At 35.7% G+C, this 26,307-nt stretch overlaps 1 protein-coding gene across 2 annotated transcripts; it reads right to left on the minus strand.

Annotated features, from left to right (window-relative positions):
- Nucleotides 1-517: 517 nt before the first annotated feature.
- On the minus strand, nucleotides 518-24,539 carry LOC116164721 (cilia- and flagella-associated protein 43). 2 transcript variants are annotated; one of them, XM_031478930.1, is made up of 20 exons: nucleotides 24,488-24,539; nucleotides 24,174-24,436; nucleotides 23,953-24,118; nucleotides 16,953-17,160; nucleotides 16,778-16,897; nucleotides 16,449-16,724; nucleotides 16,153-16,395; nucleotides 15,780-16,103; nucleotides 11,380-11,743; nucleotides 10,822-11,332; nucleotides 9,121-9,358; nucleotides 8,837-9,061; nucleotides 7,301-7,495; nucleotides 6,946-7,247; nucleotides 6,700-6,894; nucleotides 1,780-2,011; nucleotides 1,437-1,709; nucleotides 1,245-1,388; nucleotides 904-1,190; nucleotides 518-851 (listed from the first exon to the last, which is right to left on the minus strand). In XM_031478930.1, the coding sequence occupies exons 1-20, from the start codon at nucleotides 24,520-24,522 to the stop codon at nucleotides 710-712; spliced, it is 4,743 nt and encodes a 1,580-aa protein (XP_031334790.1). In that variant the 5' UTR covers nucleotides 24,523-24,539; the 3' UTR covers nucleotides 518-709. The 2 variants fall into 2 exon arrangements, with proteins under 2 accessions (XP_031334790.1, XP_031334791.1); XM_031478931.1 differs by lacking the exons at nucleotides 23,953-24,118; nucleotides 24,174-24,436; nucleotides 24,488-24,539 and having other exon boundaries at nucleotides 16,945-17,018.
- Nucleotides 24,540-26,307: the final 1,768 nt, after the last annotated feature.

Genomic DNA, 26,307 nt, shown 5'->3' on the forward strand with positions numbered 1-26,307 from the left:
CAAAAGAACTCACAAAAAAATTGTAATAAACTTTTTTGTAGAGTTTTTTAAGCCGTTTTGGCCAGAATTTCTATTATCACGCAGCCATATACGTATATGTAGTACTTACGTGGGGGTACTCAGCAAAGTGCAGCATCCCTCTTTATGTTAGTCTGCTGCGCTTGAGTAAATCCCAAAAACCCCTATTGGACTCGCCTACTATTGGACTATAGTGCTTCAACTACTGAATTCTTGTGGTATTGGTATAACCGATCCTACTGGTTAATTTGGATACTTAACGACTTAACCAATATATTAAAATGTAAGATAATGATGAATTGTTGGTAGCGACATGTACTTATTTTCACGTCAAAATCGTTGTTTATCCGTTAATTTGATTGGAAAACAAAACATCCTATAGATAGGCCATTGACGGCTCGTCTTGCTTTCAATGCTCGTGAAAACACTTGTTCAGCACACAATGTCAAATGCAATATAGAAATGTGTATTTTTTAGTTCATTTAAAAATGCGTTAAAAGAAAGTCGAGAGGCCTTTAATAGATCCATAAAGTCGCTTAAATAATTGACAAAATTTAGACAAATGGCATAAAACCTAACACACTACTTATGGGCATTTCGGAAAAGTCGCACATTTACACCATGAAGGAACGATTTACACTGGCATTCACGTAGGTAGTTCTATAAGCTTTGCATCATTGTTTTTCTACGTCTAGTCTGTTAAGATTGTATACGAAAGAGTTGGATATGTTTTCAACCTCAAAAGCTCTAGTTCTGTCTGTAACATCAAAATGTCGCTATGATTTTTTTGAATTTGTTTCACTAGTAAAGATCTTTTAACCAAAGTCTTCATTCTAAAAAAAAATTATATAAAAAAACGGAAAATAAGCACATGTAAATACTTACCGTATCTTGATTATGTTCTTCTCGCGCTCTTCCATTTCGTAGTCTTTCTCCAATTGATATTCACAGACGTCCACGTTCACTGCGGCGATTTCGTCATCAAGCTTTCTGTTCTCCTTTTTGACGTTATTTATACTTTGCTGCAATTCGTTCACTTTATCTTTTTTTTCTTGTATTATCTTTTCAAACGCGGCTTTCTGCATATCAATTTCGTCTTCGAATGACAGCCCCCTCTCCAACGAGTAACCTCTGGCTTTAAATTTTAAATAATTTTGAATATCTTTGGTGACCTAAAAAAGTTAGATATTTAGTGCGTTGTTTGTGGCATTCACCAAATTACGGACCTTTATACCCTCGACCTCTTGATAGTTCGTTTTCAAATCTGCAATTTTCATCTGTAATCGCCGATGTTCCCATTCCATTGCAATAATATTTCTTCGAAAATTCATGGTCTCTTTCATTGCCTTAATTTTTTTATTACCTCCTTTCTAAAAGATCAAGGAGTTTGTGGTTAATTGTTTTCTCTAAATATTTACCAAAATTATTCTGTTGATTGTCTCAATGTCTTTACGATTCACCAATACAGCGTTATCAAAATCGGTTATGCTACCACTTAACGGAATTTCTACCAATCCTTGTTTCAAGACCAGTTGTATTTCAATGTTATGAAATAATTCCATCCTTTTGTTTCGCACTTCCTCCAAATGTAGCACGAGTTGTTGGGAGTCCTCCTTCAGTTGATGTAAGCGCTTTTGTGACTGGGAGATTGTATATTCAGCATCCTGAATGTCAAGCTGAAGAGCTCGGGCCTAAAAATACGTCCACAATGAGTAGGTATAAACCCCAAATAGTTATATAAGTAGATCGATATATATATACCTTCAGTTCCATTTCAATTTTCATTCTTCGATGTCTGCATACAATTGCATAGTAGTGTTCGTCCACAGCTGGGGGAACATTGACGTATTGGTCCAATAAATCTGCAGACTTTAAAAATTCTAGACACTCGCTGGTTAAAAGGATCGTTTTCTCTTGCGACATCAATGTCCTAGCAGCCTCCAAGGTTAAAGCAACAGTGGGAATTATTCGAATACTCACTTTCGGACGACGCCTAACAGAGACAAGTGAAAAAGTCATTATGCAAACATAAATGACAAGAGCGTATTTTCCTCCTAATAATATATTAATGCTAGAACTGAGAACTAGGGGATCCTTACCCCATTCTCTTTCAAATAAGCCGCCTCTCGCTTATCGTCGAAGTACTCGAAGTCTATACAGTTTAATGAAAAATAGTGGAGCGTATATAAATACAAGCAAATTTTGAAATGGGCATTAATTAAATGTCTGCATCATATGAAACTCTTTTTAAATGCTTTCGTAAATAGCATTGCGCATTGTCTGCATTAGAAATTTGATTGAATAACTTCATAAATAAAACATACAGCATGTGTTAACAGTAATTTTGAAATCGGTATTAGTTTTAGTTTCATTCAAAGATGCATTGCGCATGCACAAAACCAAATTTTGCAATTGGTGTTAGATTTGTCTTTATTCCAAATGCCTATGTATAAAATTTCATTTAAATTCTTTCATAAATAAGAAAGTTGGCATTGCGCATGCCCAAAACAACATTTTGAAAACGTCGTTAATTTTACTTATATTTGTAGTGTTTACATATAAAGTTTCGTTTATATATCTTTATAAATAAAAAGTTAGCATTGCACATGCGTAAAACCAAATTTTTGACACTGCGCATGCGCAAAACCAAAAAATATCGGTATGCACGGAATCCTTGGACCAAGCTCTTTCAAATGAGCCCGACATCGCCCAAATCGGTTCAGTAGTGTAAGGTGAAGGAGTACGTGTGATGGATGGACGGACAAACGGACGGACGACAAAGTGCAGCCAATAGCGATTTTTTACTTTGAGGAAAACACGCTACAAAAAGAGATAAAAGATTCGAATGTAGAAAAATTATTCCCGGTAAATTCGTCTCCCCGGAATATTCGCCTAAATATTCACCCCCAGAAGTTCTCGCCGTTGTGCTGTGTATTAAAATCAGATATCGAGGAATAAAATCAAATGACCTTTTAGGTTATTGAATATGCATACGAAACAAATAGATATAGTATAGATCGGTCACATACTAACTAGATGAAAATTGCGACAAAATAATGTTTAAAGCCGTTCATACATTCTTGTAATTCTGTAACGGGAGCTCTCTAGCGGTTTTTATTTAAACTGATTTTTTTCTTAAAATTTTTATTTTTTACTAGAGTAACTAGAACACATGGATGTAGGCGCATTAAGCGCGGTTTAGACGCTACGATAAATTGTAACAATTTATCGTAACGATCGAATCGTTACGATTTATCGTTGCGTGTGAACAGAGGATTGTAGCGATTTATCGGAATTGGAATTGGATTGGATGGTTGATGGTGGCCGGCTTCAATTTCTGCGAATCGTAGCGATAAATTGGAACGTGTACACAATAACAGCGATTTATCGCTACGATTTGTGATTAATGTTGCCGACGTGAACCATTTTTGTATCCATTTGGGCTACTTGGACTGTCTCTAGCGCACACGTTTTACATTTGGCGAGTGGCGATCAAGTTTGGCCACCCCAAAAACTTTTGAAATAATGAATTTGGTGCTTTATATTGTTGTGTAAGTCAAAGGTTACTGACAGCTTGCTTGGGAAAGCTATTGGCGGTCGTCTGGCATGCGATAACGAGCTTGAGTAAAAGACTGCTTCAGAATAGCTCATAATCATGCCACAACGTAGCGTGGTAACAACTAAATCAGCAATTGTAAGCTCTAGTGGTTTCTGATGAATGGCATTTAAAGAGCTCAATGAATTAAAGACGGTAATCTATTAGCATCGTTTTGTAGGCGTATTCTGAAAAATGTACGAAAGTGGGGATTAGCAGACAGCAAGGCGGTAGAGTTCGTAAGCGCGAACTTAGAATTCTATGCGGGTGAAATAGTACGATAAAGAAGGTTTCTATACTAAGTCAAAAGGCGATAAGGGAAAATCAATCACGTGCGTGCCGAAAATATGAGTATACGCGTTGGGATTGCGCAAATTTTGTGTCGAAACGATAGGGTAGTTTTAATGCGCAATGCGTCAACTTGGCTTGAGCCAGTAAGTTAAATCGACCATCCGATCTATTGGCAAAAATTGCGTGTGTAGCCCCATTCAAAAAGGAATTTTTCTATTCAGAAAGAAAAACTTCGGCCATAATAATGGAATTAGCATTTGTACGTCTTAGTAAAATTAACTCCGATATTTGGGGGTTACGTAAATCGAGTAGTATTTGAGCTTTCGAGGTCCATTAGGATTTCTCGCTTCGAGACAGGAGTCAGCATCTGCAATCTTCAGTTCCATTCCACGAGACCTATATAGAAGGTAATCCAGTATTCCTAAGTTGGTCAACTCGAGAGGTAGCTGTAGACACTGTATAATTAAAATAAAGTGTAATCTTTCATTTGTTTTCCACACAGAGTGTTTTAGCTAAGGATTTTTACGGGTGAGAATTTTAACTTAAACAGTAAATAGAAGCATTATTCAATCTATTCATTTTCTTAATCTGTTTGAAACGTTTAAAAGGAATTTTCTATTGCACTCACAACGAAGAATTTAATATTAATTATTTATATTATTTATTATATTATTTAATATTAAGTACAGAAGTCTTCTAACTGAGTAAAACCTTATCACACCATATTTAGAACGTTAATTTCATTTTAATGTTGCTCAACGAATTAAATACACATTTTGTCTTTTTTTATACAAACTAAATAAGGAAAAACAACCTAAATATCTGTATAATTTCCTAAGAAAGAGGTCAGATGCATATAGTTTAAACTTAAAGCTGGACAGTACATACAGAACGGAGTATGTAAAGTTGCCTATTGTCAATCCCAAAATTTGGTTATTTATAATATTAATTTGTGTTCGATGGTAAAAACATAAACTTAGTCCAATTATAATGCACATTTTCTATCTGTATAAAACCAGCCACGCGGCGGAAGCTATCTTTTCGCGCTTTTGAGGAAAACTTTTAAGTTGTTTTTTCAAGATAACTTATCTATAAATGAAGTTGGAACAATTTCCAAAATTAAGATACGTTCTTAAACTTAATATCTAGGCAATAACGCCAGGAAAATTTATTTCCTTTTTTCTTTTCCAAAATATGACACCCTAACAGCCCTCGACGTTGCCCTTAAAAAAAAGATTATTTTAAAACATTTTAGTAAACCCCGGCGTTATTGTCTAGCTAAAGCATTCACCTTTCACAGGAATATTCGACCCCTTCTTCAACTTCACTCAGAATTAAGATATCGTGGAACGAAATCACGCGTTTTCGGGCAACGGAACGGGTGTACTGTCCAGCCTTAAGATTAAATAATTTTACCATTCCACAGTATCACACAAACAAATTTAAAGAAAGTTTTGCTTATAATGCGATATTTTTTCTCATTCAACTATTTCCTTATTTGAACCACTCGTTTACTGCTTTTAAAAGCTTAGTAGTTAAGATGATATATTTAGCAATCAAATTTAAAATGGTAATTCAATTGTCTTTGTAACGGTATTTATAAGATTCAAGGATATGGTTGTTTTTTATGTTTTTGTTAGTACCTCTTATTTTTTTTGTTTGTTTTCCTTTTTCTAAGAGTATTATTACTGTATTTTTAAAATTAATTGATTATAATGAAATTAATGTATTATATTTTAAAATATGTATTTACACGTTACATAGTATTGTTTGAAGGGCGGTAGACCGCCTTAACCATTTGCTATTCATTTTTAGTGCATTTTTTAAGAATTAAAAAAAATGTGCTATTGTTTGCATTTTGTCCGTCCGTCCGTCCGGACCCACATCTGACGTTTCGAACTACTTCTAGGGGAATGGCCCTAGACCCCTGGAAATTTTTGCAATAGGTAGCCTATACCTTGCAGGTGTGCAAGACGGCCATCAAATTTCGCTGTCTAAAAGGGGGCCCTCCCCACGAATTATTTCCTGAGATGCTGTTTTTGAAAGTAACACTTGCATAACTTTTACATACGACGACCAATTGGTAACAGATTTTGCATACGCATGCCTTTAGAGGTGCCAAGTTAAACTTTAGAAAATGGGGTAAACACATGTTCTACCCTTCGTGGTATTCTAATGAAAGGTTTCATCGAAATAAATTGGTTTGTACAAACTATAACTTTCCCGTGCGACTTTTTTTCGAGGGGAAGGGGGGGGGGGGGTTAAAAATTAATTTTATCTCTCATTGTATTCTCATTAAAGGTCTCAACGAAAGGAACCGCTTTCTACCAGCTACTGCCCTTCTTCCTGTTCTCTTATTAAAGTACGGGGCGGAGGGGGAGGGGGTGGGGGATCTTAATGGTACTCTAATGAAAGGTCTCAACGAAAGGAATTAATTTCTACCAACCATAGCTTTATCTGCACAAAAGTTGTGCACAATTTATACTTGTTTAAGGTAAGTATGGAGTTATATTTGTGCTCTATAACAACAGACTGAATTTTTTATTATCTTCTATATTGAGCGATCGATTTCGGACATAAATCCATCATCAGGCCGTAGCTACAATGAGTGTAATTTTATAACTGTTAACTATAATATGATTATAAAATTCTGAATATCGGGGCATGTATGTTAATGACAAAGGTGATGCAATCGTGTAATGTCTTCATTTGAGAGTTGATTTTTGGTTAGTGAACGCGGGCGTTAAATTAAAATTAAAGGATCGTATCACTGAGCTGAGGAAAAAGAAACTTACTTGTACAATTTGGCGCATTGTTCTTGAACCACAGAACTCGCATCTGCGAAATCTTTCTTAAACCCTTTTTCCAAAAGCTTATCTTTAACTTGCAGGTTTTCCAACTGCAATTTCAGTTCTTTTAGTACTTCCTGGAAACTGGAAATTTTATCATGTAGACGCACCGACTCTTCGTGATTGTTCTTCAAATTTTGCCTAAAGGTTAAGAAAACTGGAGTAGGAGTAGATTTACGAAATGTTACTTACACAATATGTAACTCACTCTTATTCAACATTACTCTTTCGTGATTTTTTAGTTGTTGTCGCGATATCCGTAAATTTTCTTGTTTGATTCCAGAATCCACTAGCAACTTGGTTAAGTAACAGTCTGCCAGTTTTTTGTTAAATTTTTTAACGCTGTCCCTTACGATGCCGCCAATCTTTGCGTACTCGGCGTTTAAAAGTTTTTTATATCTTTCTCGTTCGCTGTTTAAAAACTTGACCGCTTCTTCGTAATCTCGCACCGCGCGCAAATCGTCTTCATTGAAAGTTTCAGGCGCCTTATCTATCTATTGTTACAGAAAGTAGGTGGATTAGTAATTGTGATGAACTGTTAACATACCATGCATTTCGGCAACGGAACGTCTTTTCGTAATTCATCCTCCCATCTAACTTCAAGAACTCCGTTCATCATTGCCATTAAAGCTCGTTCTCTAAAGTCGTCGGCCAAAAGCAGCAGACGAATTCGTTCAGCTTCGGCGGCTTTCGCATCGAGTATAGCTTGAGTACTTGGTGATATGTAAGGAGTTGTAAAAATCTGTGAAGAACGAGAACACCTTTTGATGAATGATTGGAATTACTATTGTCTAGGAGTGTCTAGTGTCTAGTGTCTTTTGAATGCATGAATCTGATTGTAATTCAGTTTCGACAAAATGGAAAATTATTAGATGTTTCTTTATAGCTCTTCTTCTAGTTAGAGGCAGCTTGAATCATGCTACGATTACGAGTATGTGTAGCTATACTTATACATATTGCGACGACTAAAATAAAATCCTTAAATTAATTGATCATATACTAATGATTAATCAATGTGATTAATTAATTAAATGATTAATGAATTATTTTGATAAAATATACGCCATTGGATATTAAAAATTTTTGCTTTTCTGCGTAAGGGCTAACTTTAGTGAAAATATGCTAACTACATTTTTTGTAGGAAATTTTCGTCTCTTTAATTTTGCTCACCGCATATTTTCTCGTAAAATGCACAGTTTTGGAGATATCGGCGGAAAATCGCTTTTGACGGCCATCTTAGTAAGATGGCGGCCCCGGCGGCAAGTTTCGAATTGTGGGATTTTATGAATTTTAGTTCTACGCACTCAAGCATACAGAATTTCTGTACTTCCCAAGTTATTTCCAGGTAAAAAATCCTCAATGACTGGCCTATTAGCAGAACCTCTAAAAATCGAAATAATTTTCAAACCGTATGTTTTGCTGGCAAACTTTTTACGGCACAAACCGGCACAAACGTAGCACTAACCAATCCACCTAGTCTCGACATTTGTGCCGTCAATGTTCTGCTAACTTCACGGACCCCTGTTTATACTTACCTCTCAATAATACGAAAATTACTGCAGGGCGTTTATTAAAGTAAATTTAGCAAGCCTTATATCGTTAGAAAGAGAAAATGTTGTCCTGTTTTAAAAATGTCAAAACCAACTATGGCTACCATTTAAAAAATTAAAGTTTGTATTATAACTCAAAAATTGTAAGATCTAAAAATAAATTAGTATGTTCATCATGTTAAGCATTAAAATGGCTAAAGCTTTTATTCGTGTCATTTTGTTGTATTTCTAATAATAACGATTCTACAACAGTTAAATGAAAAATCATTAAATCTGTTTTTCGCTCATATCTAGGGAACTGTGGATTTTTTTCAAAAAACAAAGGCATATCTTAAATAAGTTCTTAAAACGACAACTCTTTCCTCATTTAACCGAATCCTTATGTCTTATGGATTCCGAGATCCCAATGCTTAAAATGAAAAAAAACTCACACTGTATGTACCAATTTCTATCGTTGTTTGTATATTTATCTACACACTGTAGGTACATATGTGTGGATAGACAGTAAATTTTTTGTAGGTATATGAACTTACTTCACTGTCATCAACAGTCAATATCCGTTCCGGAAATTCGTTTGGACGCCAAGGCGGGTCTACTACGACAATGTCAATTTGATCAACAGAAAAGTAGTTGATTTCTGATATAATGTGCCGGAGTCTTGCATTTCGTTCCGTAATTAAACCCATTTCCCTAGTTTTTGTGTTCATCATATCGTTAAAAACTTTATTGAAATACTCCTTCACCTTTTTTATTTCCACCTGAAATAAATACGTTGACTGGCAAACTGAAAAGTATAATTTCTTTGAACGACATTTACCAAGCTATGCATGCGTGAGATGTATGTCTGTAAAAAACTTTGAACTTGCATCTGAGAGTAATGGCCTTCGTGTAATTTAATGTAACTGTGGCACACGGAACCTTTAAACGCCGTTTCGGTATCTTCATCAATGAGGTCCTCGTTTATGTTTTCTTCTTCTTCTAACACTTCCAGTAAGTTGACACCTCTTTCAGCTTTAGATAGCTTTGGCGCTTGTTCCAATTGTAAGTTGAGTTGGCTAAAAGGGAACACATACCTATGTAACATGAGAAAGTTTGGAGAAAAACGTCACCACAACATTGTTTGTGTCAGAGACTTGCTATAACTAGACCGCGCGTAACGTAGATTTTACTATAAACGCCTGTTGTCAAGATAGGATAGGCAACCAACTGTTCATCGCGGGGCGGACGTACGTTTTGCATCTTGCTTTAGCATATGTTTATTCTAAATTTTAGTAGCAAAAAAAGATAACATATAAATGTTAACTGTTTTAATCGAATTTATTGGTATTTTATTTGAACTAAATTAGTATATAACTGCCTTACTCTAGTCCTAATTTGATTTATATGTGTATTTTGGTGGTGAACACGTATGAGAAAATATACTCTTAAAACTAAAGATGTAAGTAGTAAGATATGATTATTTAGCGGATTTTGATTCAATATATGCCTAGCCAAAAACCCAAATGGGCTGTAACTGTTATTTATTTTTTTTAGACTGCTGATAACCATTTTGTTTACAACGCGGTGTGGTGTGAATTGAATGAAAAACCTGAACACATTTTCAGCAATTTGGCAAATTTTTCATGCATCGCTTGATACGTGCAACAATCCTCCACGATTTTTTCTAGTTAAAAGCTTTAAATGACTCTCTGATGCGAATATCGCAGATGCACATATGGAACATTTAACAGACTTAGCTTTTTTTTTGTTGTAACAAAACCTGAAATATACTTAGTACCAGTAAGTACTTAGTTACGTCTATACGTAATAGGCAAATAGGTACTGCCGTTGTCTTGCTGGTAAAGGATGTCGAATAATAGTTCTACGTTATTTTAAGTGAATGGGAAAGTCGAAAACGCTCGGTATTGCATTATTGTTTAACACCTTCGTCGGTACCTTTCTAAAATCGGCTTCATTCCCCGCAAAGGCACTATGGTGGGAGTAAATTTTTCTCTTCGAATCTAATCCATTGGCCCTTTAAACTTTTATCCGTTGAAAATCTGCATATTATTTAAAATTTTATCGACAGAGTACATGTTGATACGCACGAGTTAACCTAAGTTCATTGGTTTATTCGCAAAAGAAATTTATCTGTTTACTAATTCGAGCTAATCACGAGAATGATTAATGAACGGAACATCTAAAATAACAGGTTATTTCATTATATTGCATATCATCTCTGCGATTTTTGCCCCGCGGTGCATTGTGTGTTGCATACTGTGTCGACAACACCTTAGATACGTTAAGCGCAGTCTAGTTATAGCAAGTCTCTGGTTTGTGTAGATCGGTCAATAGTTCTAATAAAGAACTGAGCATTTAACTCAATGAAGGAATGGGAATAAATAAAAAAGTAGTGGTGGATAGATGATAAAAATAAGTAGTACCAGTGGTAATCGTAAATAGGTAGGTAGTCAGAAAGAGATATCTTTTCGTGTCGTATACAGTTTGGCTTTGGAGTAGGTATCTCTTGAATACTAACCTTACAGTTTTTGGAACCCACGGTTCCAGTGAATCACCCTTCGACATGTTCTGCTCCAAATTACGAAGTTCCGTTACTACCTCCAACGTATTCGTAGTAAACCCTACATCGTGATCAAGTAGCACGTAGTTTTCCACAATAAATTCTTCAAATATTGCTCCCAAATCTTGACCTTGAACTTTCATAGGATTCCAACAAAATTGCTTTATCCATTTGGACACGTTATCTTGTGCTACAATTAACGCCTCCAGGTACTGTTTGGTACGTTTACATTCTTCCTGAGACTGCAGCGTTTTTTCTTGTTTAAGAGCAATGTCGAGGTTGAATTCTTGTATGTCCAGCCTCTCATTCTCTGGACCTTCTAGATTTTTCGTTAACAGCTCTTTAATTTCGTACTGAATTTTCGTGAACTCTAAAAGTATGTCGTGTCGTTCCTGGGCGCATGCTATACGCTCTCGTATCTCCTTGTTTATTTTTTCAACTTCGAACCAAGTCTTTCCTTCCAATTCGCCTACAACAAAACCGTAACGAAGTTAATTTGATTACCAATTTACAAACCTGTAGGTGCCAATCCATAGGTTGGTCTAGCAAACATTGCTTCGAGTCGAGTGTGCAGTTCGTGAAGTACCTCCTGTTTGGTTTGATTTACTTCAATGTCAGTCAATGATATGCAAGTAAGCGTGTTATCCCTTCCCAATGAAATAACGCATTTGCCTAGGGGATCTACATAAGCCTTTGCGACTCCTCCATAATTCCGGTAATGCGGCATTATAATGGCCTTTACCTCTTTAAAGTCGACCGTTCTAATTATTACCAATCCATCGTACGCACAAGAAACCACGTGGTGTTGGTCAATGTGTAGTGCGATCTTTTTCATTTGATGTAGCGTTTCGATCGAATCTGTTAGTCTTGCCAGGTTGTCCTAAAATTCATTAAAGCGAATCACAAAATATTCATAGGTGTATAGAAAAAAAAATAAAGGCGCAAGGTGTAGTACATTATTGCGATCTACCACTAGACCTCATTGTATTCATTTTAGCTCTTGTAACACATAAGGAGATATTGTGTAAATATCGTCATGTGGATGTTATTTAGGCTGAAATAATCAAAGAGGATAACGGAACATCCTGTATGTGTGAATGTATTAATTCAATTTAAATCTGAAGGATTTCTTTACAAATAAGCGTAGAGGTAGTTTATTTTACCGGAATTTGTTATTTTAGCGGTTATTTTTCTATTTTAGAATTGTTTTTAATTGCTTAATTTCTTTGTTAAATGTTATCATTTGTGTAAATTTGCTTGTTTAAATTATAAGATGTAAAAATTGCGTTATTTAAAATTAAGGAACATCTGGTCGCGTGCATTTAAGTGCTATCTGCTCGGTGCGTTGTTATCGCGAAAGCTAATTAATTTTCGAGATGCACGTATATTTAGCGCTGATAAAAAAGCATACAGATGCACAATTTCTTTTGCGCGTAATTTTCCTATGGAAGAGGGGACGCTCCTTATTGCGCGTTACATTTGAAATTGAGAGTTTTAAGAGAAAACTGTAAGTAATTTTAGACTTTCTTTGGTTATTTGTGTTGACCACTTGTGTGTGGGATAATGAAACGGGCTTGTGTTCCCACTTTATACCATAATTTTCCTGTTGATGTATTGCGAGTGTTTCGAAATAAATAAATTCAAAAGGCGTTTGGATCACCAACATTTGTGGTTTCAGTAATATCCGTCAACAAATGAACAGAGACCTATTGGAAAAAGCAACGAAAACGGACATCACATCACATGCCAGATTTAATTCTCCGTTCATGATTATTATGAAATGCTATTATACCAATACATTTTTTACAATAAATTAACGATTTTCTGATTAATCCAAAAGCATTTGACCTACCCTGTACAATGCTCGCCAGGAGAGAAAGACGGTGACAGAATACCTGATACCGGTCTACAATCGTATGTTTTTCATATTAAAGCATATAATTGTATACCGGCGTCAAGTGTTCTGTGACGGACATTCTCTGCTGGCGAGTCTAATATGTAATATTTTCTGTGTCACAGGTACTCGTTACATATTGTAAGTAGTACCATTGACTTTGTAGTACCAATGCTTCTGGCTACGGCTTTTGTGAACGTATGAATGGTTGGAGAACACCAAGATTATTGGCTAAACGCGTAAAGATGGCCGTTGTAACCAATTAGCACCACTTTGTAGGCGTATTCTAAAAATTTAAGAAAATAGGAATTAGAAGAGTTTTTTCGGGGGAATGAAACAAGAAGTGATCAGTGAGCAGCCACGTTTGTGCCTCGCGAAATAATTATGCGGGTGAATGCGGGGTATTTTTTCGATAAATAAATTATGGTTTTTTATTTTCAGCTGGGCATTGAACATTGTTTCCAACCTATTGTGAAAATAGTTATTTGTAGCAAAAGTCCAGAAAATTAGTGTCTGCGAGTATTTCATGTCCAAGTGAAGACGTGTTTAGGCTGACATTTGTGTCTGCTGGCAAATATTGACCGTTTTTAAGAAAAGGTGTGGTTTTATGTTATAACAGGTTGTCGGTTAGAACATTTTGGTTTCAAATTTTACAAAATTTCTCGCAGGTAAGAAAATTTTATGCGTGTAACGCATCATAATGAAAGAGAACACAGAACGGAACAAATATGCGAGAGAATGATGTGCGTTAAGATAAGAAGCGAGTGTACAATCAGATAAAAGAGTCAAATCATCACAGTGTTGCCGGTTCTAAAAACCGTCCTTGCGGAGCACGATGGAGCACTTTCCGCTACACCTTTACAAGTATAAGAAAAACATAGCCGAAGCTTGGTTTTCGTTGGGTTTCTGCGAGTACATTAGAGAAAATAGAGAGAAGTATTCTTGGTTGAACGCTTAAGATGAATCTATGTAAATCGACAGTAGCATTTTTTGATCGCAGAACATTTTATTTTAAATTAAAGGTTCGAGACGAAGCCGTATAATCGAAGTATACAAAAAACCTGCCAGCCGCGTAATCGACCGTGGTATGTTATTGCAAAACTTGAAGTTTGTATATTTTTTTTGATAAATTCAAAACACAAAATATATGGAAAAAATATAAATATACTTACAATTCAGTCGGTGCTGGGCGACCACTACAATGCACGGGGGGGAATAAGGAGATCAAGGGGTGACAATAAGGAAGGGTTGAATTCGTCCAGCACTACCGAGTTTACAAAAAAAAACAAGAAAAAAATGGATTGATTTTCAAACTTGGAAAAGTATATTGCTTCAAAACAAACACGATTCGATGCAGCTTTTCGAATGTGGGAAATTTTTCTCTTTTGCCCCACTCATCGCATTCAAATTGCATTAACATTAATAAAGCCACACTTACTCCATCTAGTTTATATCTTAGTAATATAAAATATAATAATACGGCGTTAACAAAGTTAATTACCGAATTCCAAAGGAAAACTGTGCCGCCATTTCAACAAAATTATTGTCGTGGTGCATTTTAATTCATTGTGAGTTGCCATTGAGAAAAACCAATAATAAATGACGTATTCATCAAATTTGTGTACCTCTCTGGTGGGTGATTATAGATTCTAATCTAAACGTCAATCGGTAAAAGTGTAAAAGAAATTAATTCGCGCTTTTACTAGCTTTTAAAATTCTAAGTTATACCTAAGGGCATTATGTCCGTATTGCGGAACAATGGTAAATAATTCCAGTGGGTAACTAAATTTCAACTACTACACCACGGGAAACCCGAATCCCGGTTTATTCCTCATTCAAATTCGCCAACCGTCTCTCAAAATTCACTTTATACCAATAGTGAAACTTACCAGGAGATACAATAGGTATACTTGCATTTCCACCAAAATTTAAAAAAAAATGCGCTATTGTGTCCACTTTGTCCGTCCGTCTGTCCGTCCCTACAGCCGTTCGGTCGCTACTAGTTCTTTATCTTAAGAACTATTATTCTACTTTTTTCGCAGTTTGGTTCGAAATGCTGTCGAGACTTGCACCATGGAACGAATTTTTTCTGTGTCGCTTACGAAAAAATTCCTCTAAAATCTTCTTATAAACAGAAATTCATTGCACATGTGCAACGGAAACTTTTATTATTTGTGGCCGGATTTTTACGAAATTTTAACAGAAGTTGCATCTCACAAATGGGAAATGAATGCAAGTAAAAATGCATTTTTTGTAAATCGTTATAATCGTTGTAATCGTTACTTTTTTAAATTGCGAATTTCAAAAAGAGGAAATCAATTGTCAATTGGAGAAAAAATGTAAGTTAATTGAATTTTTTGCATTGTATAAAAATAGTAGCCGACTGTTTTGGGCATGTTGTATTAAAAAATGTTTGTGCTCAAAGTCAATTTAACATTCCTAAAGAAGTCGACCTACGGGAGCTTATTCCTTGAGCAGATTTGTATATTTTTTCTAAATGATAAGCGAACCCGAACCAAAGATTTTGGTGATTTTTGTCCTCATTAATGGTAAAGTGGAAATTCAAGTTCATTGATTCCCCTATTGTATGGGTCAAAATTTCATTGAGCATCCAGAGGCGTGTAAATTTATTATTTGAATGGGGAAATGTACCAGGTGCCGGATTAATTACAAATAGTAAAAAAGTAAATAAATAATTAGATTGGAAACGTGATCACGAGATAGGGTTTGAGATTTTATTGTATGTTGATAAAAGAGTGCGCATGCCCTCTCCATGTGATAGAGGTAGACAGAAATATACATTAATTTTAATTAAGGGTAGTCTTGACTTGAACTTTTGTGAACAAGTGACGATGAAGTTGGCGATAAGAATGGATACTCTTGACGGTTAGCAAAGTTGGTTTATATGGCAACGTGTTGCTAGTGGCGGCGGATTGTAAACAGCTCAATAACATCTTGCAACATTTTGACGGTTGCCCATACCTACTGGTTTCATCAATGGATAGGTACCTAATATACTTACAGCTCGTTTTGTTGATATTTCGTGAATCTTCTTCGTAGTAATGGGTATTGCATAAAACACTCGATCTCTATTCGGTTTTCTTGTTGCATAAAGTTTCGAGTACATTTGAGAATTCGATTCCAAGTCGTATACCTTTAAATCAACATCCGGCTTGTCTCGTATTATGCAATAACGAGCAATTTTATCTCCGGCAATATACAAGTCAGACGTAACGTAAATAGTAAATAATCGTAGACAAGTTCTCGATGCAATTAATATATAATCGCATATCTGTCGATTTGTCTCCAAAGTGTATATTATACGCATCTTGGTTCCCGGAATTTCCTATCATTTGACTATAGTTGCAAATGACGAAAATCAACAATATACCTACCTCCAGAATGAAGAACTCTCCTGAGATTGTATCGGCCGCCACTATCAACTTGCTCAGTTCCGTGAAGTAGATGCTGTTCAGCGGATTTTTGGATAAGTTAAATTTAGTCATAGATGTTATGTTGCTTGGATCGTACAGCGAGAACAATTCTAGTACACCATTGGAGTAACCTACTCCAATGTAGGGATACTCTGGATTTTCTTTAATAGCTAACGCTTTTTGCGTAAGAACCATCATGTCTTTCTGAAAACACATCAAGTAATGATCAGTGTGTTAGCCACTTGGAGTTTATTCACCATTTCTCCCGTCAACACTTCCCACGAGGTAATTTCACGATTGTGTTGTAAGGTTACAATGTGATCTCCATTTGGATAAATAAGACACACATCGTTGAATCTACTTTCGTACGGTAAAATGAACTTGAAGCGATCTTCTGAGTTATTATAGTACATCAATTCTCCAGTTTCCGATATTCCAACGAGTAAATCCTTGTAATTGGATACGATTTTCTTTAATGGCGTGGGCGGTGTAAGACTGCAAGCACATTCCCATGATCCGCATTTCTTAAAGTGCTAAAACCAGGACATTACAAAAAACCTAAGCGTTACTAGACAAGTATACCTACTTTCAATGTTCCGTTTGGCCCAGCAATCATTATTCCGGCTTTGTACCAAGCAAATGATGTAACTGTGCTTCCGGGGTCCGACCATTCAATTATTCTTTTTAAAGAATAATCGTTTTCTGCCTATTGTGAGAGACTCATGCATAATTAAGACATGCATTGTTACTTACTATATTACATTGTATACGTGACCGTTGACATCTAGAACTAATAATGCTCCTTCATAAGTCCACAAAAAATCGGAAAATACACCACAGTCATCAGGACAGTTTAATCTATGCGGTTGCAAGGCATACATTTTGCCACAGCAGTACATCTCCCAAAGGTTGACTTTTTTACGTCCAGTTTGGAGTTGCGAGAATAGTATTGGGGAGCCCAAATTACATCTGCAACGTTTGTGTTTCAAATTGCAATCCAACAGTATATTTAATCTACTTGAGGCGTTTCTGAATATTCAACAGGACTAACCGGGTTGGTAAAATTATCATGGAAACAATATTTTGTTACCAGGTAGTAAAATTTACCATCTTAAAACCGGTTGAATTTTTGAAAATCCCTTATATTGGTAGATGGGGAACATTTTTGCCTTTAAATGATGCGTGTTGTGTAAAAGAGTCTCTTCCTCATTAATCATCTACCAAGAAGGTAGAGATAGGACAAATATAGTATGCCCTATAACTCAATGAACAGTTATTTCGGTTGTGATGTAACATAGGTACCTGGCAGTTTTAAATTTTATCGTTTTATACATTTTTTTAAAAGAGAAACGCATGCTACGCCACTGAAAATATTTTCGCGGGAAATGCAGAAATCCAAATTGCACAAGAACGAACTCGAGGACGAAGTGAATCTGCGTCATGTTTTTCAGCTTTAGCGAGAAAAAGAATGTAGCGAACGATCTCGGTGCAAGAATAACAACTTATGATATGTTTTGAGCAAAATCCATGTGGTTGCCAAAAATGCAACAAATTCCTGGCTATTTTTAAAAAGAGTTATAGCGCACACGGACGGACGGACGACAATATAAAACTATAAAGGCTCTGAGGATCGTTAATAATCAACAGTTAAATCCATGCTTGTGTTACTATACCTTTTTACCTTCCTTGATTTGAATTCCAAATTGGTGGTGATGCGGGACTGTGAGACGAAGGTTGAGCTACAGAATTACAGTTTACATCAAAATTATGTTCAAAAGCCATTGACTGAATCAAATCTGGTTTAGCGTAATTATTGTCATCATCAACCGATTCGACTACAGATTGACAATCCCTAGCATCCCTAAAATATATACTTATTTATTATTTAAATTAGAGATGACTCATGCTGTCAACGGAATACGTTTGTTTTTACTTATCGCCATCTACTCAAAGCTAAGTATCCCTTAGATTTTTTTTATTAGCTGATTATATTATATGATTATATATAGTCATTTTCCATGTTTATTATAGCGTTTATTCTTATGCATAAATGCATTGTTTATCTCTGTGCACTATACAGGGTGTTTTTTTGGGAGCTTTAGTTAAAAGTTTCTGGGAAAGTAAAATAGGTAGGTTTTTGAAAATTTGTACTTAGGAGTTACTCTGAAGGCCGAATCGATGTAAAATATTTTCAAAATGGCCGCACTTCCGGAAACACCGGAAGTAGATAGTAACTTCGTTATTTTAAATGGCAACCCCTATTTTTTATTGCATTTTTGGATTCTACGTGAAATTTCATTCTTTTGATACCCATATGTCGATATCTGCCATTTATGGTTTTTAAGTTATTTTGACTTTAAGAAAAAAAATGGCGGATGCAGATGGTACCTTGATAATTGATTACTTGAAAACGGTTGTAGTCATGGCAACCTATTTTTATCAGTGCATAGAGAATGAATAGGGCTTTCTTTTAGTGCACTTAAAACAAAGTTAAGTTGCGTACAACCGCACCTATGGAGATCCAAATTTAAGAAACTTCAAAGTCTATAAACTCAGTTTTTTTAAATGGAATGACCATGTTCTTAATATTGCATGAGATAGAGAATCGAAATTGGCATATTTTGATATTACATGTTCCTATAGCTATCTTTAACAGTTTCTGATTTATTCCCATTTCATTGAATTGATCTCGGAATTGATGCCATTTTTTTCGCATTTTCTTTTTAGTAGTTGGCCATGATTTTATAACAATCGAATTTTAAACAAATCAAGGAATGGATTCTTTAATACCATTGATTCTAGTTCTAGTCTAAATAATTCATTAATAAATAACTCATTTATTAAGGATATAGGACGGAAAATTTTTGAAAAATCTAAACAGAGTCGTTCAACTGAATTTCTTAAACAAGTCTGGAAATTAAGAGAGGTAATGTGATATCTGTTCTAGCAACAATTCCATACCAAAAATGTTTCAACGAAGTTTTTTATATTTTGCATTGAATTTAATATGTTAATCTTGCATTTGCAATTCAATTCATTTTCTTAAATATTCTCTTGTAGAGCTTTGTATCACTTGTGCTTCAACGGTTTGTAGTGCATTAGGGGTACAAAATTTCCAAAATTCATACAATTTCGTTCCAGTTTTTGAGTGAATGTACGGAAAGCACGCGCCGCGATTCTGCCCATTTCACCATAAATAACAATTAAATTCCAAAATAGGTGAAACCACTGCGAGTCATTTTTCGATTTTTGAAAAACTTATGTTAACCTATAACAGTGGGTGATGGATTAGTGTCACTAGATTTGTTTAAAATTCAATTGTTATAGAATCATGGCCGACTACTAAAAAGAAAATCCGAAAAAAATAGTGTCAATTCAATAAAATGGGAATAAGTCAGAAACTGTTAAAGATAGCTATAGGAACATGTATAGTCAAAATATGCCAATTTCGATTCTCTATCTCATCTATTAAGAACATGGTCATTCCATTTAAAAAAACGGAGTTTATAGACTTTGAAGTTTCTTAAATTTGGATCTCCATAGGGGCGGTTGTATGCAACTTAACTTTGTTTTAAGTGCACTAAAAGAAAGCCCTATTCATTCTCTATTCACTGATAAAAATAGGTTGCCATGACTACAACCGTTTTCAAGTAATCAATTATCAAGGTACCATCTGCATCCGCCATTTTTTTTCTTAAAGTCAAAATAACTTAAAAACCATAAATGGCAGATATCGACATATGGGTATCAAAAGAACTGAAATTTCACATAGAATCCAAAAATGCAATAAAAAATAGGGGTTGCCATTTAAAATAACGAAGTTACTATCTACTTCCGGTGTTTCCGGAAGTGCGGCCATTTTGAAAATATTTTACATCGATTCGGCCTTCAGAGTAACTCCTAAGTACAAATTTTCAAAAACCTACCTATTTTACTTTCCCAGAAACTTTTAACTAAAGCTCCCAAAAAAACACCCTGTATTTGGTAATTACCAGATAACGCAAATCGCAAAACTCAAACAACGCGAATTAGATAGTAGGTTATCGTAAAGCAGACGGTTCGTGCTAATTGTGTAAACTTCCAAAACAATTGTCAATGTTTCAAGGAAACTAGCATCCAACCGATTCGTAATCGGGCGGCTGCGATCCCGTCGTGAATCGAGGCGGGACTACTGCATCAGATGAACTCGCGATTTCTCCCACTAATTCACACAACTTATTTCTTCTGGCGCGCGGAATCGCATTCCCAACAATTTGAATGGTAAAGCCTCGCCTTAATTACTGTAATTAGTATAGGATGTTTGTATTACTAGCTTGTCGATTTGGTAGGGTGTTTGCTTTATAAATTTGAATTTGCAAGGCCTTATAAAAAATGCGCATGGTTTAAAACGATAAGTTAACAGTTGAGGTAAGGGCCGTATTTAGGTGTAGGTACCTTTGTTTATTTGTTAGAGATTTCACTTACGTAATGCTTTCTCATGTACGTCTAAGTTTCATTGCAAATGTCGCTTCAATTACGTTTACAGGAATATTGCGAGTTAAAAAAATTCTTTTAGTATAATTTTTATTTTGTTTTGACGTTTAATTTTATCATTTATTAGGGGAATGTTGAGGATTGGTGCAGGGTGTTAATACAAGTTAGGAAGTTAGGCCATATTGTAGTTTTTAATACGTAAGTAGTTAAAGCGAAATTTTCCATTTGAATTGAATTCTTTAGGTTTGGCGACGATTGTTGTATTCATCTATAATTAGCCCTCTTATTTAAGAAGTTATCAAAGAGACGGATGACTTTTGATTTCTTTTAAGGTTTTTAATTCTAGTTTTAATTTATGTTACCAGTTTAAGGATCTAGCGAACTAGCGAACATTTTCTGGAATTGGGTGGTCATGAACAAGATATGATAGCGAGAATCAATCCACAACAAAGAGAACTTTCGTAACGTTCAGGGTATTTATATGAACTATTTTTGCCCCTTCTGGTTTATATGCTATCACATTCAAGTAATTTGTTAACTTCAGTAGGTACCATTTATTATCTTTGCGATCTCAGTTAAATTATCAATTTATGATCGTGTTAGTCACGGGAATGCTATTGGAGTCCCTCTGAAGGGTTTGGTCGATTAAGTACCGTACCTGTGATAGAAGCCTCCTATGAGTAAAGCGAGGCTCTTCAGCCATTGGTCAATTAATTGTGTACCGGGCTCTGCGGAGTGGGAGGTTTTTTGTTTGCAGGTTTTTCGATGCGAGAACTGAGCTCACTTCTTAGAGTCAACGTTTAATTTTATGCAAGGTGCCTTATATGTTTTACTGTACTTGGCCATATACGTGCGAATTTTTGGTCGAATTTTCAATTTATTTGTGGAAAGATTCAGTAATCAATTTAATCGATTATTCTTGATTAAGGATTTTGTTAAATAGGGGCATCCCGGCTTCATTTTTTATTTCTGATCTACAAAGTACATTAAAAATAAAAAGACCCGTGTGTTCCCAATTTTTATTTGCCAGTAAAATAAACCCAAAATAAATTATTGAAAAGCTGTGTTTTTTGTCCAAATTTGAAACGCTTCAGTCTAAATACGTCACAAACCTACAACCAATCACGTAGAAGTGAGCCGGCAACCTTGTGCGAGGGTCTGACGTTTGTCGGATTTGACGTTTTAAGAGACATGTTTAACTGCATCTAACGCGAAAGCACAGCCGTCTATAATTACAAGCCATGCTGAGAAGTTTGGCAACGTTGTCAGAAAGTCAATCGGTGGGCCGATGTAAGTTTTAATGGCGTCTTGTTGCTCCTGAAAAACTCCTCTGTTTCGCCTTGGTGGTTTTAATACAGAAGAAAGATACTTAGACAGCTTACAATTGTACATATATTTTATTTATTTACAAACATGGATAATAACATTTTTATTTGACTTTAAAATTCGGAACGCTGTAAATTGGTAACTGCATCATAATGCGTTTTCCATCGAGATCTCAGAAATTGGTGAACTTCTGTCAAAAAAGGTCGAGGTGAAGCACACGCTTGAGCACTTAATTTCGACAAAAGGACAGTAAATCGCTCTGCATCAGCGAGGTTTTGTCAACGACCAGGTGTGATTCGGAATGGCAGACTTTAAGCCAGTCGCTACTCCAGTGGGTCTAGATACGAAGATTTTAAAGAGGGGAGCCCCGTAGACTTCAAATTCCCATACCGTGAACTCCTGGGAATGTCGGAAGGTTCTCAGAAAATCGACTTGACATTTCCGTGCTAGAATATCTGAAATTCCATCTAATAAAATAATAATTGTATTCTTTCACGATAAACACTTACCGTACTTACGTACCACGTAGTGTGTAGGTCATATTTGAGCTTATACAGATAGAGATACTTTGAACAAATACAAGCTCTTGTAAAGGGTCCAGTAAGGAGTAGCCTGCTTTAGAGGTTATGACAACAAATCGATATATTTCGTTTAGCAACTTACCTGAATAATAATTTCTGTTCATTCCGTATGGAGTAACACAAATTGTGGCAATCTCACCCTGTTAAAACAGGCAAATAGGAATATTACACCCAAAACACATATAAAATATACTTCAAATCTGCCAAGTTGAATTAGGAAATCGACCTACCATGCAGTGTTGCCATAATTCTCAGCACGGCTTGTAATTATAGACGGCTGTGCGCGAAAGTGAACGACAAGTGACAACTGACAAGTGCCTGTGACAGGTGACGCAAGTTACAAATGACATTCTCCTGCAATATTGCCAATTCGTTATGTCATCTGAATGGTTCTAGGAGCTGATTGGTCGGGCTTATTACGTCACAGAGCCCGCCACAATCATATCGTTTTGAATAAACCCTCAAAACCGCACATGTTCATTATTTGTTTGCTAATCAGCCTCTATTTTTAAATAAACTTTTACTGTCCAAAAAAATGTTTTATGGTTTCAGGTACACGCTTATTAAGATAGAACTACGGAATTCAACTATACTGTAAATTGCACACTCAAGTTAGTAAGATTTTTGTGAAACGTAACTTATAATTTTGAATTTTGTGTGTTATGTTATACTATCCTATTGTGGAGTTTATCCTTCATTTGATATTTGGTGTAAATAATCCAGTATTTCTTTTCGTACCTAAACTGATTTTTACTGTTATTACTACCTCGTATCTCCTCAATTACATACGGGCAGAGTTAAGTTAGAAATTGAGTGGCCCTCAACCATTGGTAGGTGAACTGAAGTTACGAAGGTCATTTTACTCAAAATGAACTACCGCTGTGGAATATTCTTTGTGTTTAACCCTGAGCTAGTTTATGGGACACGCAGCGCCAACACTTCCTACTCGTTATAACCTTTTAGGTCCCAGTTTTTATATTGTACGAAAGAGCCAAATCGTTATTTCTGCATATGTCGGATGCGATTGCATGGAAAATCTCGTTTTCTTTGAAGGGACATTGTAAACCTATATGTTTGGAATTAAAGCACAGGCTAAGTTCTTTATTTTCACTTTTACATCATTTTTAGGCACTTTATCCAAAAAGGAACATTTGTGATTGACCGCCAAATGTCATATTTTTTTGAAAATTTTAAATGGCACCCGCCTAAACAAATTATAGCCTTAGATAATCGAAACTTCAGTACGTTAATTTAGCCCCCCAATTTGAAGATAGGTGCTTGAAGGAAGAAGAGACGATGGTGTTCGCGAGGTGTTGGTGGAGTTGATTTTAGAAATGGGGAACACTTACCTTACACTGTTCCTTTCAGAAAATTTACATACCTAAGCAATTGAAACCTTCCAAATATATCTGTTGCTACCGATATTACTTTTGTACCCATTCTCCAATTCCAAACAATTACACTAAACGCCGGATCACCATTCAAACTCACCAAAAAATCACCTTCCGTAAATGACAACTGGAGATAATCCTCACTGGACTGTTTATCTAGGTAGGTAATATAATATATAAATTTCATTCATTGTAAGTCTTATTAACTAACCCAATTGACAGATTTCGATGAATTCAGAACACTTCTGTACACGCAAGATGGGATTTCGACATTTTTCAGCGAAAGCAAAAATTGGCAAGGTTCTGTGGCCGGTAAATACGGATATCCCTTCACCTACTTCCTTCTCGGATGCATGATAAAAAAATTTCTCCCCCGTTAAAACATTTAGAAACTCCATGTAACACCCGCTTCCAATACATATGTAATCTTTTCCGACGAAACAGATTTTCTTTATTTTTCCAAACTTCACCCATCTAAAAAAACTTGCACTGTATGAGTTCGTACAAAAATATCCAGTTATTTACTCTGTTTTGCTTCTTGATAAACTAACTTCAAACATAATTGCAGTTGTCAAAAAAAAATGTAAACATGTATGTGGGTTGCTAAGTATCGATTTAATAAGAATTACGTAGTCCAGGAGACAATCTGTGGCTAATAATAGTAGGGGAGCTAGCACGAAATCCACTGAACGAGAATGATCAAAATTTTAACCGATGGAGTTCCATTTTGCCCTATCAGAGTATGCTAAAATCGATCGTCTGCCGCCTCAGGTCATATGACAAGGCGCTGCGGGTACTTCTTGCGGTAGCAATTCTGAAAGGTTGTTTTTCGAGAAAATAAGTTATACATCAAATGAAAACGTTGACAATAGCTCTTAAAAAAATATTTTAAAAAATCGCGCACATTTGATAACTCCGTAAAAAACCAATTCTTAGTCGGTTTTTCACGAACTTTCCACGGATATAACTAGGTTACGGTTGGACGAATGAAGCTGATTTTTTTTACAGACTAATGATAGGCACAGCCAATAACTATGAGAGTGTTTCTTTTTTAAATTTTTTCTCTAATTATAAGATATCTTATACTGTTAAGATAATAAGATAATCTTATAATTAGATGAAAAATTTAAAAACGAAACACTGTCATTAGTAGTAGTACCTATCATCAGTCTATAGAAAAAATCAGCTTCATTCGTCTAACCGTAACCTAGTTATATCCGTAGAAAGTTCGTGAAAAACCGACTTAGAATTGTTTTTTTACCGAGTTATCAAATGTGCGCGATTTTTTTAAATATTTTTTTAAGAGCTATTGTCAACGTTTTCATTTGGTGCATAACTTATTTTCTCGAAAAACAACCTTTCAGAATTGCTGCCGCAAGAAGTACCCGCAGCGCCTTAAGTCATATGACCTGAGGCGGCAGACGATCGATTTTAGCATACTCTGATAGGGCAAAATGGAACTCCATCTGTTAAAATTTTGATCATTCTCGTTCAGTGGATTTCGTGCTAGCTCCCCTACTATAATCACCAATATGAGTTTCGGAGGACATAAGTCGGTAGTTAATACAACGAGAATATGGTAAAATGTTATTGCGTTTTTTGCTAATGAATCAGCTATACAGGGTTACCCGACATTCGCCGCAGCATACGAAAATGCCGTTAGCTGCGTGCAAATATGAATTACAATGCGGCGTACACTTATATAGTAATGCAGGTTTCGACGCAGCATCGGCCGACACGTTAGAAATTCCATGGAAAAGGAAAGTGATCATGCAGGATGAGCACAAGGAAACATAACGAAAGAAAATTGTACTTTATTCGAAAGAAAAAAATACAGCCTTTGGTTACATTAAAAAAGAAACAGCCTGCGGTTATAGTAAGTGTTCAAATAAGTCCCCGCCAGTAGCAATCGTGTAATGCAATCGGTTTTCAAATTCTGCAGCCACAGACATGAGTTGGGTATGAGTGATACCCGCAGAACATTCACGGATGGCATCTTCCAAAGCAGCAGTGTTCGGAAACGGTCCAAGTTCATAAATGGAATCCAGGTGACCCCAGTAGAAGAAATCGAGAGGGTTCATACATATGGGGAGCGTCAAAATTGTGACAGAAATTATCCGATGAGTAATGACAAGTAGTGACGAATCCTAGTACCACCGCCAACTCGTTGACCAATGCTGCGTCGAAACCTGCATTATTATATAAGTGTACGCCGTATTGTAATTCATATTTGCACGCAGCTAACGGCGTTTTCGTATGCTGCGACGAATGTCGGGTAACCCTGTATAGGTACTGCAAAATTTCTCTGAAACTATTATGAAAGATTGTAGTTGAAGTCAGACACT

The sequence above is a fragment of the Photinus pyralis genome, unplaced genomic scaffold (genome assembly GCF_008802855.1).
Source record: "Photinus pyralis isolate 1611_PpyrPB1 unplaced genomic scaffold, Ppyr1.3 Ppyr1.4_LG2, whole genome shotgun sequence".
Classification (NCBI taxonomy): Eukaryota; Metazoa; Arthropoda; class Insecta; order Coleoptera; family Lampyridae; genus Photinus; species Photinus pyralis.

Excerpts from the sequence above, each read along its gene's own strand:
- LOC116164721 (XM_031478930.1), bottom strand. The coding sequence starts at position 24,522 with ATGTTTGAAGTTAGTTTATCAAGAAGCAAAACAGA. Across the intron at positions 24,437-24,487 it reads TTATCAAGAAGCAAAACAGA|ATGGGTGAAGTTTGGAAAAA; the intron begins GTAAATAACTGG and ends AAGTTTTTTTAG. Across the intron at positions 16,725-16,777 it reads GGCCAAACGGAACATTGAAA|CACTTTAAGAAATGCGGATC; the intron begins GTAGGTATACTT and ends TCCTGGTTTTAG.